The sequence below is a fragment of the Amblyraja radiata genome, chromosome 28 (assembly GCF_010909765.2).
Source record: "Amblyraja radiata isolate CabotCenter1 chromosome 28, sAmbRad1.1.pri, whole genome shotgun sequence".
Taxonomy (NCBI): Eukaryota; Metazoa; Chordata; class Chondrichthyes; order Rajiformes; family Rajidae; genus Amblyraja; species Amblyraja radiata.
In genome coordinates, this window is record NC_045983.1 from 23075497 (window position 1) to 23090010 (window position 14514).

A 14514-nucleotide genomic window follows, 5' to 3' on the forward strand; every position below is an offset into this window, starting at 1 on the left:
AGTTCATTGGCTATATTTAAGAGGGAGTTAGATGTGGCCCTTGTGGCTAAAGGGATCAGGGGTTATGGAGCGAAGGCAGGTACAGGATACTGAGTTGGATGATCAGCCATGATCATATTGAATGGCAGTGCAGGCTCGAAGAGCCGAATGGCCTACTCCTGCACCTATTTTCTATGTTTCTATGTCTATTTTTCTATGATAATTAAATACAAATACAATTTACAAGAGCAAACATTTACAGGACAATTCCATGGTTGTGGAGTTTCCAATGCAACCCGTGATTTCACTGTTGGCTTTCCACCCATGTACAGTCCACAGCATGTCCCCTGGTGGCAACACTGGGATGCCTGGCCATACTACATGCTGTGCCAAGCAGCAGCAGCCAAGCTTTTAGGTCTCATCATGGCTCAGCCCTCTGGTTCTGGCCTCAACCTGCAAACTCATCAGCCAGCCAAATAAAAACAGAAAATACTGTAATCATCATCAGACCAGGCAGGGAAAAACCCGAAGACAAGGCACAAAAAGCTGGAGTAACTCAGCGGGACAGGCAGCATCTCTGGAGAAAAGGAATAGGAGACCCTTCTTCAGACTGCGGTTGAGAGAAAAACTGAATTAGGTTTCAGGTCACATTGACCGTTTCTCTCTCTGCAGATGTTGGTGAACCCATCATTTTCAGCAATTGTTTTGCACCAGCCACTCTTGTTGTCCCAGAGAACGGCCTCTTGAACCAGAATATTAGCATCCATATGAGAAGTATTTTGGTTCACACTGCTGTTTCTATCAGGCATTGCCCGTTAAATAATTAAGATTTATTGAAAAGAACATTGAAGTACATTTAATGCCTATCGAAATAAAGCGCTCAGCTTTTTCTCTCAGGTTGGTGTTGCAATAGTTCCCGCTAGACATAGAATCATACAGCACAGAAACAGGCCCTTCGGCCCAACATGCCCATGCGACATGGATGACATTAAGTTGAGGGGTCAGGTATGAACTGTATTCTGCTTCTCAGTCCAGTATTAAGAGAACACATCCCTGGATTTGGTCCTAGCATGGTGGAAAAGAAAGTCCAATGCTCCTGCACTGCAGTCTAGAACATGCAGACATGGTCACTGATGCTTGTTCATATTTTTCAGCACCATCCAGCCCAACATTTTGTTTCGGGTAGCCAGCCTCAGCAATCTAACCCTGTAAGGAAACATTAACTGCTATTTTGTGGTAACAAATCTCGCTGTTGATGAATTGTGTGCCTCGATACTGTTAACGTCCTTCAGGCAAGTCTGATGTTAGAAAATTGTCAGTAGCATATACAAAATTACCTCAACAATCTCAGGCAAATCTACTGACTGGAGCTAAGACACAGAGAATAGTGCACATGGTACATTACTGTGCAGCTCACTGTACACCTTTATTGTCTCAAGAAACTACAGATGATGGAATCTTGAGCAAAACACTATATCCTGGAGGAATTTAGTGGGTCAGGCAGCATCTGTGGAGGGAAAGGCCAGATGACCTTTCAGGCCGTGACCTTTCTTCAGACTGCCTGGCTTTATCCTGCCCTCACCTTTTAGTTTAGAGATACAGCACAGAAACAGGCCCTTTGGCCCACCGAGTCCACACTGACAGCGATCCCCGCACACTAATGCTATCCTACACACATTAATTGACAATTTATATTCATACCAATCCAATTAATCTACAAACTTGTACGTCTTTGGAGTGTGGGAGGAAACGGGAGCTTCCAGAGAAAACCCACGCAGGTCACGGGAAGAACGTACAAACTCCGTACAGACAGCAACCGTAGTCAGGATCGAATCCGGATCCCAGGCGCTGCAAGGCAGTAACTCTACTGCTTCGCCACTGTGCCGCCCTTTTCCAGCTTTATCCCCTCTACTACGTCAGGAACATCCCCCAAGTTCCTCCAGCACCTTGCTTGCCTTTTGTACACCTTTGTTTATTGGCATATTGTAAATGAGTTTCCAACGCTTTAAATATTTTATTTTCTGGACCAGAGAGACTGGTTGGAATTGATGTAATAATTACTATGGTGTTGAAAGGGGACATGCTATTAATTATGAGCCCTAACATTCTGGTTTAATGGGACGTTAACGTGAAAGTACAGCAATTCTTACCAATAAAATGAAAAGGCAAATAATGCAACGGTGCTTGTGGGATATAAAAGTTCATGAAGCGAATCGATCAGCATGTTTTGGAAATTCACAACTCTTGCTGCTCATTCAGTACAAATTAATAGTGGCATACATTGCCAACATGCTGCTATTTGTCCAGTAAATACAGTCACCACTTAATGGAATATGGTAGAAACTGAGTGTTGAATGTAGGGGAGTTTGCAATGGAAGGTGTTACACACTGCAGCAACATGCTGAGATTGTAGATGACACTGATTACTGATGTTTATTAATGTTTTCCAACACTCATGACATTCCTGTTTTTCCCTCTTCAAGAGATTCTGCAACCTATTAAGTATTTTGTGTGTATTTTGCATTGTTTAATTTCAGATTTTAAACATTAATAAATAGTTTTGTACCAGGAAAGGTTGCCAAGAACTCCCCCCCCCCAAAGTGGCTCAAAATTAAGATGCATGTATTACTTATTAAGATTTATTCAGAATTTACTGGAAGCCAATATGAATGAGCAAGCAAAATGATTATGGGGGAAAGAACTGGTGAGAGTTAAGGCACAAATCAAAGATGTTTGGAGGACCTCATGTATGCACAGGTTGAAATCAGTTTCAATTAACAATGAATCTATCCACAGTATTTTGCGGAGAGTAGACAATGAACAAGATGGAGCGTTTTCTTTACATGAACAGCAAATCCAATATTTACAGATTATATGCTTCATTGACACCTTCCCCTCAGCTAACAATGATCCATTCTAAATTTTCCTTGAACTTTGTCCTCTTTGATATCCCGTTTTCACACCTTGCCCTTCCATATTTCTAGGTCTCCCTTTCCTATGACTCTCAGTCTGAAGAAGGGTCTCAGCCGAAACGTTAGCCATTCCTTCTCTCCAGTGATGCTGAGTTAATCCAACATTTTGTGTCCATCTCCAACATTTATAATATTATAATAATATAAGACCTCAATACATCAGAAATGCTGCCAGAGCAAGCACGCATCTCTGTAATAGCTCAAAACCAGGTTAGTAAATCATACAAAAGTTGTACACTTAAAAATAACATCTAATGCATTGCTGGACATACTTGATGACCCAATTGCTGGTTTCCTTATTTTGTACATTTGTGCTCTATAACGGCCAGTTTCCTGCAATGGCACAACATCCCACAAACAACTGCTAAACCTTGTTAACTATAAATTCCAAAACCAGACCGAGAGGCAGAGTTCCAGTACAATTTGGGCAAGTAGTGTGACTAGCGACGTAGAGTTTTGTGAGAAGCACAGCGGTGCAGCAAGGAGAGTTGCTGCCTCACAGGTCCAGGGTTCAATTCTGTCCTCCAGTGCTGCCTGTGTGGAGTTTCCCTTGGGTGCTTCATTTTCCTCCCACGTTTCCAGGACGTGAGTTGGTAGGTTAACTGGCCCGAGTAATTTGCCCCGGTCAGGTAGGTGAATAGAACAACCTGGGAATGTGGAGAGAATAGGTGCAAGGGAAAATTAGGGGGGGGAAATAGGATTGTTCTGTGAGCTGGCATTGACTCAGTGGGCTGAAATAGCTTTGTTATGATGCAGAAGCCATAACGGTTCTAACTAGGGATTCTTCTCCTGCCTTTTTCATGTAGAATAAATTCCTAGCTCAATAGGACTGAGCACTGCAGTAAAGGCAACATCGAAAGCTGTATACATTGAAGGACATTAAATAGATGTTTAAGTGCCATAATTAGATATTAACCACCTAAATTTTGATTAATTAGATGTTACATTTTGGAGCAAATAAACCAGCGTTTCCTGATAATCACAGTCTTAGTAACTCTTACCATGAAATGTCTGCTAGTTTAGGATAGTCACTGCAATTGACAGCGTTACGCACTGCAACGACATGCTGAGAATGTAGATGACAAGGATGGATAAACAGGCACCGATAGCCGACTTTTATTAATGTTTTACGACAGTGATGACATTCCTATTTCTCCTTCTCTCAGAGCTTCTGGACCTGCTGAGTATTTTCTGCACATTCTGCTTTTTTAAATTTCAGACTTTCAGCTCTAAGGATACACTGGTTTTAATACTGAGCATTCAGGTACGAATAAGAGACACAGTGCAGGAAGAATCGGAAGATATTGGAAATGGTGTGGCTCAAGATGAAGAATGTATGTGTTACATATTAAGACTAGTTTGGTTTGTGTCTTTGACCAATATTTAGGGTGGTAAAGAGGTATCAGTCATTGGCAGAGGTAAACAAACTCAATTAGAATCGAGTACAATGCAGAATGCAAGAATAAACAGCTCGGAGTAGGAAGATTTGCAAGGCACAAATACGTAGGCACAATAAGGAAAATCAGGCTTTGAAACATGCAAATATTAATCTATATGGAAGGATTCACCAGGCAGGAATAATCAGGCACAATTCAAAACATGGGAATCACAACACAAATTTATAACGCATTGTTAGAAAGGATGGGATGCACTGCAGAGGAATAATCAGGCACAGGATTCTAAGCTGGATTTACAACACAGGCACAATTGGAAAAGATGCTATTCACAATGCTGGGATAATCAGGCACAAATAGAAGGAATGCCGTTCACAAGGCAGAAATAATCATGCACAGTTAGAACCAAGTGGATTTGCAGGGTAGGAACAATCAAACGTAATTAGCAGGGGTGAGAACAATCACATCAAATTAGAAAGATCTGTTTTCACAGCAAAATAAAGTAATGACACAGAGGAATGATTCAAACTGATGGGAATCACAATGCCAGAGTAATTAAACACAACCACAAAAGGCTCTAATGAAGCCGGAATTGTTAGATTACTATTTGTGATGGTGTGGATTGTAAAGCTAAAATGGTTGCACTGACTATCCAAGTTTCATTTCTCCAATTGATAAATCATAAATCACAATAATCACAAATATTGATTTCTCCAACTTCAAGTAATCCCTGCACTCCCTCTCTCCATCCCTCCCCCACCCAAATCACACCATGTTCCCGTTCTCACCTAGCAAACAGCTAACAATGGCCTATTGTCATCGTTACATTTTTGCATATCTTTCATTCATTTGTTCTGGATCTCTCTGTACATCACTGTCTTTATCTTTTGTTTCTCTTTCCCCTAACTATTCTGAAGATGGGTCTCAACCCAAAACACCACCCATTCCTTCTCCGTCTGAAGAAGGGTTTCGGCCCGAAACGTCACCCATTTCCTTCGCTCCATAGATGCTGCTGCACCCGCTGAGTTTCTCCAGCATTTTTGTGTACCTTCCTTCTCCAGAGGTGCTGAGTTACTCCAGCATTTTGTGTCTATCCAAGTTAATTTGGTAATGGATTCTTAGACACAGATTATTAATAAATCTGATTAAATTGTGAGGTCGGAATCACAGATTAATGAAAAGTGGTCCTGTAATACAAAATATATGATACAAATTGTTTGCAGTTCTAGGTCAGGAAGCGGAGTGTATGCCTATTGGTCAGAAAAGCTTGTATGATGAGCCACAAGCCTTACCAGGCTTAACAGAAAATGGATATATCCCAAACGAGCAGATGGTCAAAGTTTACATAAGCTTCCAGTACAGCACAAACACTGATTGTATCCCTGTTTAACATATATTTTGTTGGATTTTGAACCATTTTTACTTTACCCAACCAGTAATTAAATTCTGCCAGATATCTAACCTTCTTAACGTTATGGCATATTTTAATTGTTTGAAGCAAAGTAGTATTTTTTCAAAGAACTGTTCTGCTAACACAGATGTACATCTGGAATTTCTACACAGTTTTTAAAATACTTCCTGCATAATTCTGGGGAGGTGAGAGGGGAAAGACAGGATAGGAACCCAAGGGGCAGGTTTTTTTGCACAAAGGGCAGTGGGTATATGGAATGAGCTGCCAGAGGAGGCAGTTGAGGCACATACAATAATAACTTTAAAAAGTCAGTACACGAATAGGAACGTTTGAGGGGGATATGGGCCAAACTAGACTACTTTAGATGGGGCATCATGATTAGCATGGACAAGTGGGCCAAAGGGCCTGTTTCCATGCTGTATGACTCTACGATTCGATAACTCTACAACTCCAGTGGAATTCCAGGAGAAAAACAGTTGCAAAGGAAAAAATATATATTTTTTCAACACCTTATAAAAACTATTTTTTTTCTAAGTTTGTTGACATTTGCCATCACACCAATTCTGTTCCATCATAAACAACGATGAGAGGGTAGATTTCCCACATCAGTATATTGGCTCACCAAAGCACAGCCCTTCAAGAACACAAAGGTAAAAAGCAGAGACAATCACAAGAAACGTATCCCTTTTAAAATAAATAACTCGCTTGAGCACTTGAAGTTAAAAACGAGGACAGTGGAAGTACTCAGTGGGATAAGAAAATAGAATAGAAAATAGAAAAAAGCTTCAGGTCTATAACCTTCCATCAGGCCATGAAAGGTAATTCCAGTGTTTGCCATCTTGTTCCCAGATGCTCGGCAGCCATTGGATTTTGTAATTGCTCAAGTATTTTCCTCAAATTATTATTTCTCATAATTTTGCTTTCTGCATTGGATGTTGAGACATAAATAAGGTTTGTCGTGTATATATATTAAAAAAAAACTAAGTCAGGGTCCCTGAATGCGGCAACTCTCCCTGGGGTACAGTTGGATTCATAGAAACATACAGCACAAAAGCAGGCCCTTCAAACTATTATCTCCATGCTGGCTTTCAAGCACCTATCTATACTATTCCAAATTATCAACACTTGATCTGAAGGCCCAGAGATTCGGCTGTTCATCTAAATACTTCTCTGTGTTAGAGGTGCTCCATCATTCTCTCAGGCTGTACGGTCTTAATTCCAATAATCCTCTGGGTGGAAAAAGGTCTTGCTCAGATCTTCCCTCAAACTCTTCCCCATTACCCTAAACAGCTCCCCAATTTAGAATCCTATGCTATTTAAAAAAATTACACCTACCACCTATCCTGCCTACGCCCATTATAACTTTGTATATCTCCCCTTCCAAAGGGGACAAACCCATCCTTACCCAATCTCAACTCATAACTGCGACACTCCATCCTAAGCAACATCCTAGTTAATCTCATTCGCGCTCATTCTGGTGCAATCAACCCTTCCTACAGTTTGGCCACAGATCTGTATTCAGGAAACACAAGAAACTGCAGGATCCCGAACAAAATGCTGGACCCTTCTTCAGACCGATGGAATAGGGGGGGGGGAGAAAGCTGGTGGGAGTGTGGAAAAGCCTGGCAAGCGATGTGTGGAATCAGGTGAAGGGTGGAGGTGTGATTGGCAGAGTGCCAGGTCCTTCCCAAGTCACAAACACCTGACATACATACAACCCATACATGGGAATGGGCATTTGGTAGACCATGCTGTGGCGATGCCATGTGGGAGCATCGATCACCTCCATACTTCCGACTTGCAAACTGCTCTTGTTATGAACAGTTCACAGGAATGGAACACTGCCATAACCTGGGTACATAAATATCTAGATTACAACACTTCTCACTATCTACAACGCCACCAAGTTACAAGTCATCTGCAAATTTACTAATCATCCTTCCAAATACACAGCAATAATATGTAACAATCAGATTAATAGCAGGAGAGTGAATGAGAGCGAGCGAGAGACATAAGCTAAATGGTTTCTTCCCAGGAAAGTTTATTTGCAGGAAATCAAAACGATTAAAAGGATAGATGCTGTACATTAGATTTAACTATCTGTGAGATTAATGAGTAATTTTGATACATTTAGAAGCATTACCGCCAGTTTGGAAAATCACAGGAGAGCTTAAGCATGAAATGTTGTTTCTGCACAGCTAAATGTCCATTAGCACCGATTAGATATAATTCGCCAGAGATTCACATTCTCCCTACAAGTTTTCCCAAGTATGTTGCCAGAACTAGAGGGTCTGAGCTATAGGGAGAGGTTGAATAGGCTGGGTCTCTATTCCTTTGAGTACAGGAGGATGGGAGATCTTATAGAGTATAAAATTATGAGAGGAATAGATCAGGTAGACACACAGAGTCTCTTGCCCAGAGTAGAGGAATTGAGGACCAAAGGAGATAGGTTCAAGGTGGAGGGAAAAAGATTTAATAGGAATATGAGGGGTAACTTTTTCACACAAAGGGTTGTGGGCGTATGGAACAAGTTGCCAGAGGAGGTAGTTGAGGCTGGGACTATCCCAACATTTAAGAAACAGTTAGACAGGTACAAGGACATAGTTACAGAGGACATAGGACAAGGTACATCGGACAAGTTTGGAGGGATATGGACCAAACACAGGCAGGTGGGACGAGTGTAGCTGGGACATTTTGCCCACTGTGGGCAAGTTGGGCCAAAGGGCCTGTTTCCACACTGTATGACTAAGTTCATGCATTGGTCAAAAGCTATTATTGTTTACAAAATCTAGCACAATTCAAACATATATATTATGGCCACATAGGTCTGATGAAAGTACGACAACCTGACATAATGGCATAACTGAGCTCCTGACTACTTGCAGTGTTTTTGTTTTGATATGAAGTGAAGTTTCATTTCAAGAAATCTACTCTATGTGTTAAGAGTTCAGTTGTAAGTGATTTTTCATAATAGTTTCAAATGTTATTACAGCGACACTGCAAAGGGATAAATAAGTGGCACTTGGGAGCTGCGACAAGCCTGAGCTCTGATCTCCAGCCTCAGTCTGCGTCTGATTATTCCCTGCTCGCTCTGAACACCAGCACCCTATCTGATGGCAGCAGTCACGGACACACAAGGCAGCACAAGCAATGCTTCCCGCAAGAGTGAGTATCCACATTCAGCAAACACATCACAGAGGGAGAGAGAGAGAGAGAGAGAAAGAGCAAGAACAAGAGCGATAATGAAAGAGAAACAACAGTCCTTCATCCCTCAGTCGATCTCTTTTCAACCATTACTGACCAGTCGATACATTCCTGAAAGATACCCCATGTAATAGGGTCTCAGGGAACACCTGAATGCTATTAACATTGGACAAAGTGCAGCTACTGTTCAGCTATCTCTCTGCTGCATACTGCCTCACTTACCATGCCTGGACTGCTCTGCGCTGCTGCAGCAACTGTTGTCTCTGGTGGATTTGTAGGATGCAGGGATTGTGGAAACTCTCCTTGGTTGAGGTGCTGAATATAAACTCTACTTCCCACTCTCAATACACACACACACACACACACAGGAAATAAAGCATAAAGCCAGCTGACATGGCTCTGATTGGAGAGCTCCGGGATCAGATGACAGTGCCCTTGCTCGCCAAAGGGGAGTGATATAAATAGTCATTAATATGTTGAAGGATGGTTCGGGAAGGCATGCACACTGAGCTGCTCGGATCTCACATCCTGACAGCACACTGCTGAGGTGGGATATGGAATGGCAGATGCAATGCGCTGGGGGAGGCTCCAGCACTGGCAGGAGGCACAAGCAGGTGGCTGCTCACTTCCCTGTCCAGCCTGGTGGTTCCTGTTCTGCATCAAATGTGCTTGGCTTCCCTTTGTGACAGACCGCAAAATTTCATGCTGCGTCCCACCACTAAACAGATTGCACCACTATCATTGTGCTGGGTCTCCGTTCATCCGCCCCCTTCTCGGGGAACCGGCTCCCCACTCTCCCTACCCCCTCCCATCCTGGGAAACAACTTTCCCCCTCTCACCACCCTCCTGGGAACAGTTCCCCTCTCCCCCACCCTCCCGCAGAACAGCTCACTCTCCCCAACCTCCCGGGTAACAGCTCCCCCTCTCCCCCACCCTCCCATATAAGAATCCTCCTCTCCCCCACCCTCCCAGGAATAGATCCCCCTCCCCCCCCCCTTCCCCCTCCCACTGGGGTACAGATCCTCCTTTCTCCGACTCCCCCAGGGAATAGCTCTCTCCTTTCCCCCACCCACTCAGGATTCAACTCTCCCCTCACTCACACCCTTTTGTGGTACAGGTCTATCTCCCTGTGCAGGAACCTCCCTCCTCCCTCCCTCTTTGGGTACATTCCTGTCCCTCACTCCCCCAAGAAACTGCTCTCCTCTTCTTTTCCCTCCTTGGCAGAGACCTGAAAATAGGAGATTAGAGGCACAAGTATCAAAATAGTGGTAGCAGACTTCAAGTGTGTAGGAAAGAACTGCAGTTGCTGGTTTAAATCAAAGATGGACACAAAATGCTGGATTAACTCAGCGGGACAGGTAGCGTCTCTGGAGAGAAGGAATGGGTTATGTTTTGGGTTGAGACCCTTCTTCAGACTTCAATCTAAATATAAACTGGACAAATCAAATTTGAAGTTTACGATCATAGGGAGGAAATTGTTAGCGTTTAAAGAAATAATGCACATGTTGCAAAAATAATATCCTTTAAGACAAAAAAAAATCGGAAAAGAAAAGTACTTTCCTGTGACTGACCAGAGAAGTTAAAGATAATATTAAATCAAAAGAAAATGACTCTAAAGTTCCCAGAGTTAGAGCTGATGACTGGGAGCAACGGAGAAATTGCTAAAGGCAAGAAAGAATAAAATTGTAAGCTGGCAAGAAACACAAAAACAGAATGCAAGAGCTTGTATTGAAACACATGAAATAAAAAGATTCACAAGGACAAATATCATCCCCTTTCAGTCAAAGGCAGGGGAATTTATAATGAGCAGTAAGGACTAGCAGAGGAATTAAACAATGACCATGTGCCATCTTCAAACACACAAAATGTGCTCGGTATATTGTGGAATCAGGGGTGTAGAGAGTACAAAACACTAAAGAATCAAGATATTAGTCAAAACCTGGTACTAGTGAAGTGGGTGAGTTTGAAAGTTGATAAATCCCAATGACCCAATGATCTCATAATTTTGAAAGAGGTAACTTTAGCAATAGTGGATCTTCTGGTTATCAAAATTCCAGGGTTGATTAGATTTTGGAATTGTTCTGTGCATTTGAGGGTAGAGGACCCCACTATTTAAAGACGGAGAGAATAAAATCAGGGACTAAATTATCTGACATCTGTAATAGCAAAGGTGCTGGAATAAGGATGCAAAACAGAACACCTTGAAAAGGATAATAGGATTTTGCAGAATCAATGCGCATTTATGAAGGGAAAATAATGTTTGGCCAATCAGATAGAGTTCTTTGAATTTATGATTCATAGAGTAGATCTGGGAACAAGTGAATGGTGCATTCAGATTTCTAGAGGCCTTTTGAGTAAGTTGGTTACCAGTGTTAAAGCACATGGGATTGGGGACGATATACTGACATGGATTGAGAATTGAGCATTGGGTAAGGAGAAAAGTGTGGGAATAAAATGGACCCTTCTCCGATGTGACTGATAGGGTACTTGGGCAATATTTTGCAAAGATAATTGTACCAAAGGGATGAAATATAATTTTTCAATGTTTGCAGATGATACTAAGCTAGGTGGGATTATGACTACAGAGGAAGATGTAAAGATGCTTCAATGGGACATGGACAAGCTGGGGAAGTGGGTGAGAACATGACAGGTTTAACACAATGTGGAAAAATGGGAGGCCATACACTTTGGTACGCAAAACAGAAAAGTGGAGTATTTGTTACATGGTGAGGGATTGGGTTTAGTTTAGAGATACAGCGTGGAAACAGGCTCTTCATCCCACCGAGTCTGCACTGACGATCGATCCCTGCGCATTAACACTATTCTACACACGCCAAGGATAATTTACATTTATACCAAGCCAATTAACCTACAAACCTGTATGTCTTTGGAGTGTGGGAGGAAACCAAAGATCTTGGAAAAAACCCACACAGTCACAGGGAAAAATCCGTACAGATAGCACCCGTAGTCGGGATCGAACCCGGGTCTCCGGCGCTGTATGGCAGCAACTCTACTGCTGCATCACCATGCCGACCTGGTTTGTGTTGATCCTCAAAAGGACCGTGTACCAGCTACTGAAAGCTAACTTGTGGCACTTGCTTAGGAGTACAAAATAGTGCTTTAGTTTTCATTACAAGAAAGTTTGACTGCAGGAGAAAGGAAGCCTTATTGCATGAGACAGCACTTTGGAGTGTTGTATAGATTTGATTTATTTACCTCAGAGAGGAGATTCTTAAGATAGAGCAGGAATTCATTAGACTGGTTGTAGGGATGATGGTTTTGAAGAATGAAACCTCTAAAATTCTTAAAGGACTTGACAGACTAACTGAAGGAAGGATGTTACCATGATTGTCCAAGACTAGGAGGCTAAGGTTGAGACAGGGGTAGGTCACATAGGACTGAGACAAGGAGACACTTATTCACTCAGAAGGTGACTTCTCTAGCTCAATCATTGTGTTCGTCCAAAAGGGGGATCATATATATATACACACATACATACACAAAAAAAACAATAGTAGTGCAATAATTATTATAATAATAATAATGTCTATTGCAGTTCAGAGCGTATTTGAGGTTGTAGTGTTTAATAGCCTGATGGCTGTAGGGAAGAATCTGTTCCTGAACAGTTTTCAGGCTACTGTACCTTCTTCCCGATGACAGGAGTGAAATGACTGTGCGGCCAGTGTGGTGTGGGTCTCTGATGATGCTGGCTGCCTTTTTGAGGCAGCGACTCCGATAAATCCCTTCGATGGTGGGGAGGTCAGAGCCGGTGATGGACTGGGCAGTGTTCACAACTTTTTGCAGTCTTTTTCACTCCTGGGCGTTCAAGTTGCTGAACCAGGCCGTGATGCAACCAGTCAATATGCTCTCATTTAACGTCACATTTCCCCATTTACTAATCCAATTATCAGATCTTGTGTAACATATTGGCATTGTTAGAGGATTAATTAAAGGAGGGAGAAGTGTAGAAATAAATATTTTGTTTTCAAGTTGGCAGACGATTATTATAAGGGTATCAACAAAATAGCGAGAGTACAGAGGAGATTTACTAGAATGTTGCCTGGGTTTCAGCAACTAAGTTACAGAGAAAGGTTGAACAAGTTAGGGCTTTATTCTTTGGAGCGCAGAAGGTTAAGGGGGGACTTGATAGAGGTCTTTAAAATGATGAGAGGGATAGACAGAGTTGACGTGGATAAGCTTTTCCCACTGAGAGTAGGGAAGATTCAAACAAGGGGACATGACTTGAGAATTAAGGGACAGAAGTTTAGGGGTAACATGAGGGGGAACTTCTTTACTCAGAGAGTGGTAGCTGTGTGGAATGAGCTTCCAGTGAAGGTGGTGGAGGCAGGTTCGTTTTTATCATTTAAAAATAAATTGGATAGTTATATGGACGGGAAAGGAATGGAGGGTTATGGTCTGAGCGCAGGTATATGGGACTAGGGGAGAATACGTGTTCGGCACGGACTAGAAGGGTCGAGATGGCCTGTTTCCGTGCTGTAATTGTTATATGGTTATATGGTATTACATGGGATTCAATCCTGGGCAGCCAGCAGGTGGGATAGCAGGATATTGTGACGTTGTGCACTTCTCACAGAAATAATAAAAACAATCTTTAGATGGTGTCTGGAACACAGAAGGTTGAGGGGAGACTATGTAAAATTATGAGAGGCATATGTAAGTTAGACAGTCGGAACCTTTATTTCCCCCAAAGTGTGAGAGTCAAGGACTGGAAGGGATTGCTTAAAGATGAAGGGAGCAAGTTTTTTTTTTTTAAGCAGTGTGGTGGGTGTACTTGAGCACACTGCCAGGGGCAATGATGTTAGCAGAAATTATAATGATGTTTAAAAGGCTTTGAAAGGTTGAAATGGTATATGTACATGCATGGGATGGAGGGAAATGGATCACATGCAGGTAGAGAAGATTAGTTTAACTTGGCATCATGTTTGGCATGGACATTGTAGACCAAATAACTTGTTCCTGTGATGCCCTGTTTTATGTTGAGAAACCTGTCATGTAAATATTGATAGGGAAATGTGACACAAAGAGCAAACATGGACCTGCAGTGATCAATTTGGAATATAACTAATGTGTTAGCGTTTATTGCAAGAGGGCTGGAGTGCAAGTTTTTAATCTAAGTTTTACCAAGAAGGTCAGGGCTTTTGAGAGACTTAATTTGGAACACTGCCTACAGCTGAGGTTTCCGTACCTGCAGAGTGTTTACATCCTCTGGAATTAGTGTAGTAGTGATTGCGTATGAAAGTGGACAAGACACAGAAACAGCAATAATCATATTTAATGGCAGACTGTAGTCTGTACTGACTGTACAGTCTGTTACTGCTTGTATTATGTTCCGATTAATGCAAATCACATGCTTTTAACCCATGGTATGAAAGCAAAATTTTCCAAAATGCTCTTTTTTTTTAAAAGGGAACTAAATTATATTTAAGACAGAGGAAGGCCTGTGGTAATAAGGCCTGGATGGTAATCAATGTTAACTTGCCTGTGGTGGTTCAACCTCTATGTTATAAATTAATAAATCAAGAAATGGCGAAGA

At 42.0% G+C, this 14514-nt stretch overlaps 1 protein-coding gene across 3 annotated transcripts in view; it reads right to left on the reverse strand.

Annotated features, from left to right (window-relative positions):
• LOC116988982 (septin-5-like) overlaps positions 1 to 14514 on the reverse strand; it is a 79765-nt gene that overhangs the window by 59404 nt on the left and 5847 nt on the right. Inside the window, exon 1 of one of the 3 annotated variants that reach the window (XM_033046075.1) lies at positions 9183 to 9390. The exons of the other annotated variants lie outside the window; for them this stretch is intronic. Coding sequence (XP_032901966.1) covers positions 9183 to 9185 — 3 coding nt within the window. The 5' untranslated portion in view covers positions 9186 to 9390. Of the gene's footprint in view, positions 1 to 9182; positions 9391 to 14514 lie in introns of those variants that run through there. 3 annotated transcript variants of the gene reach the window in all.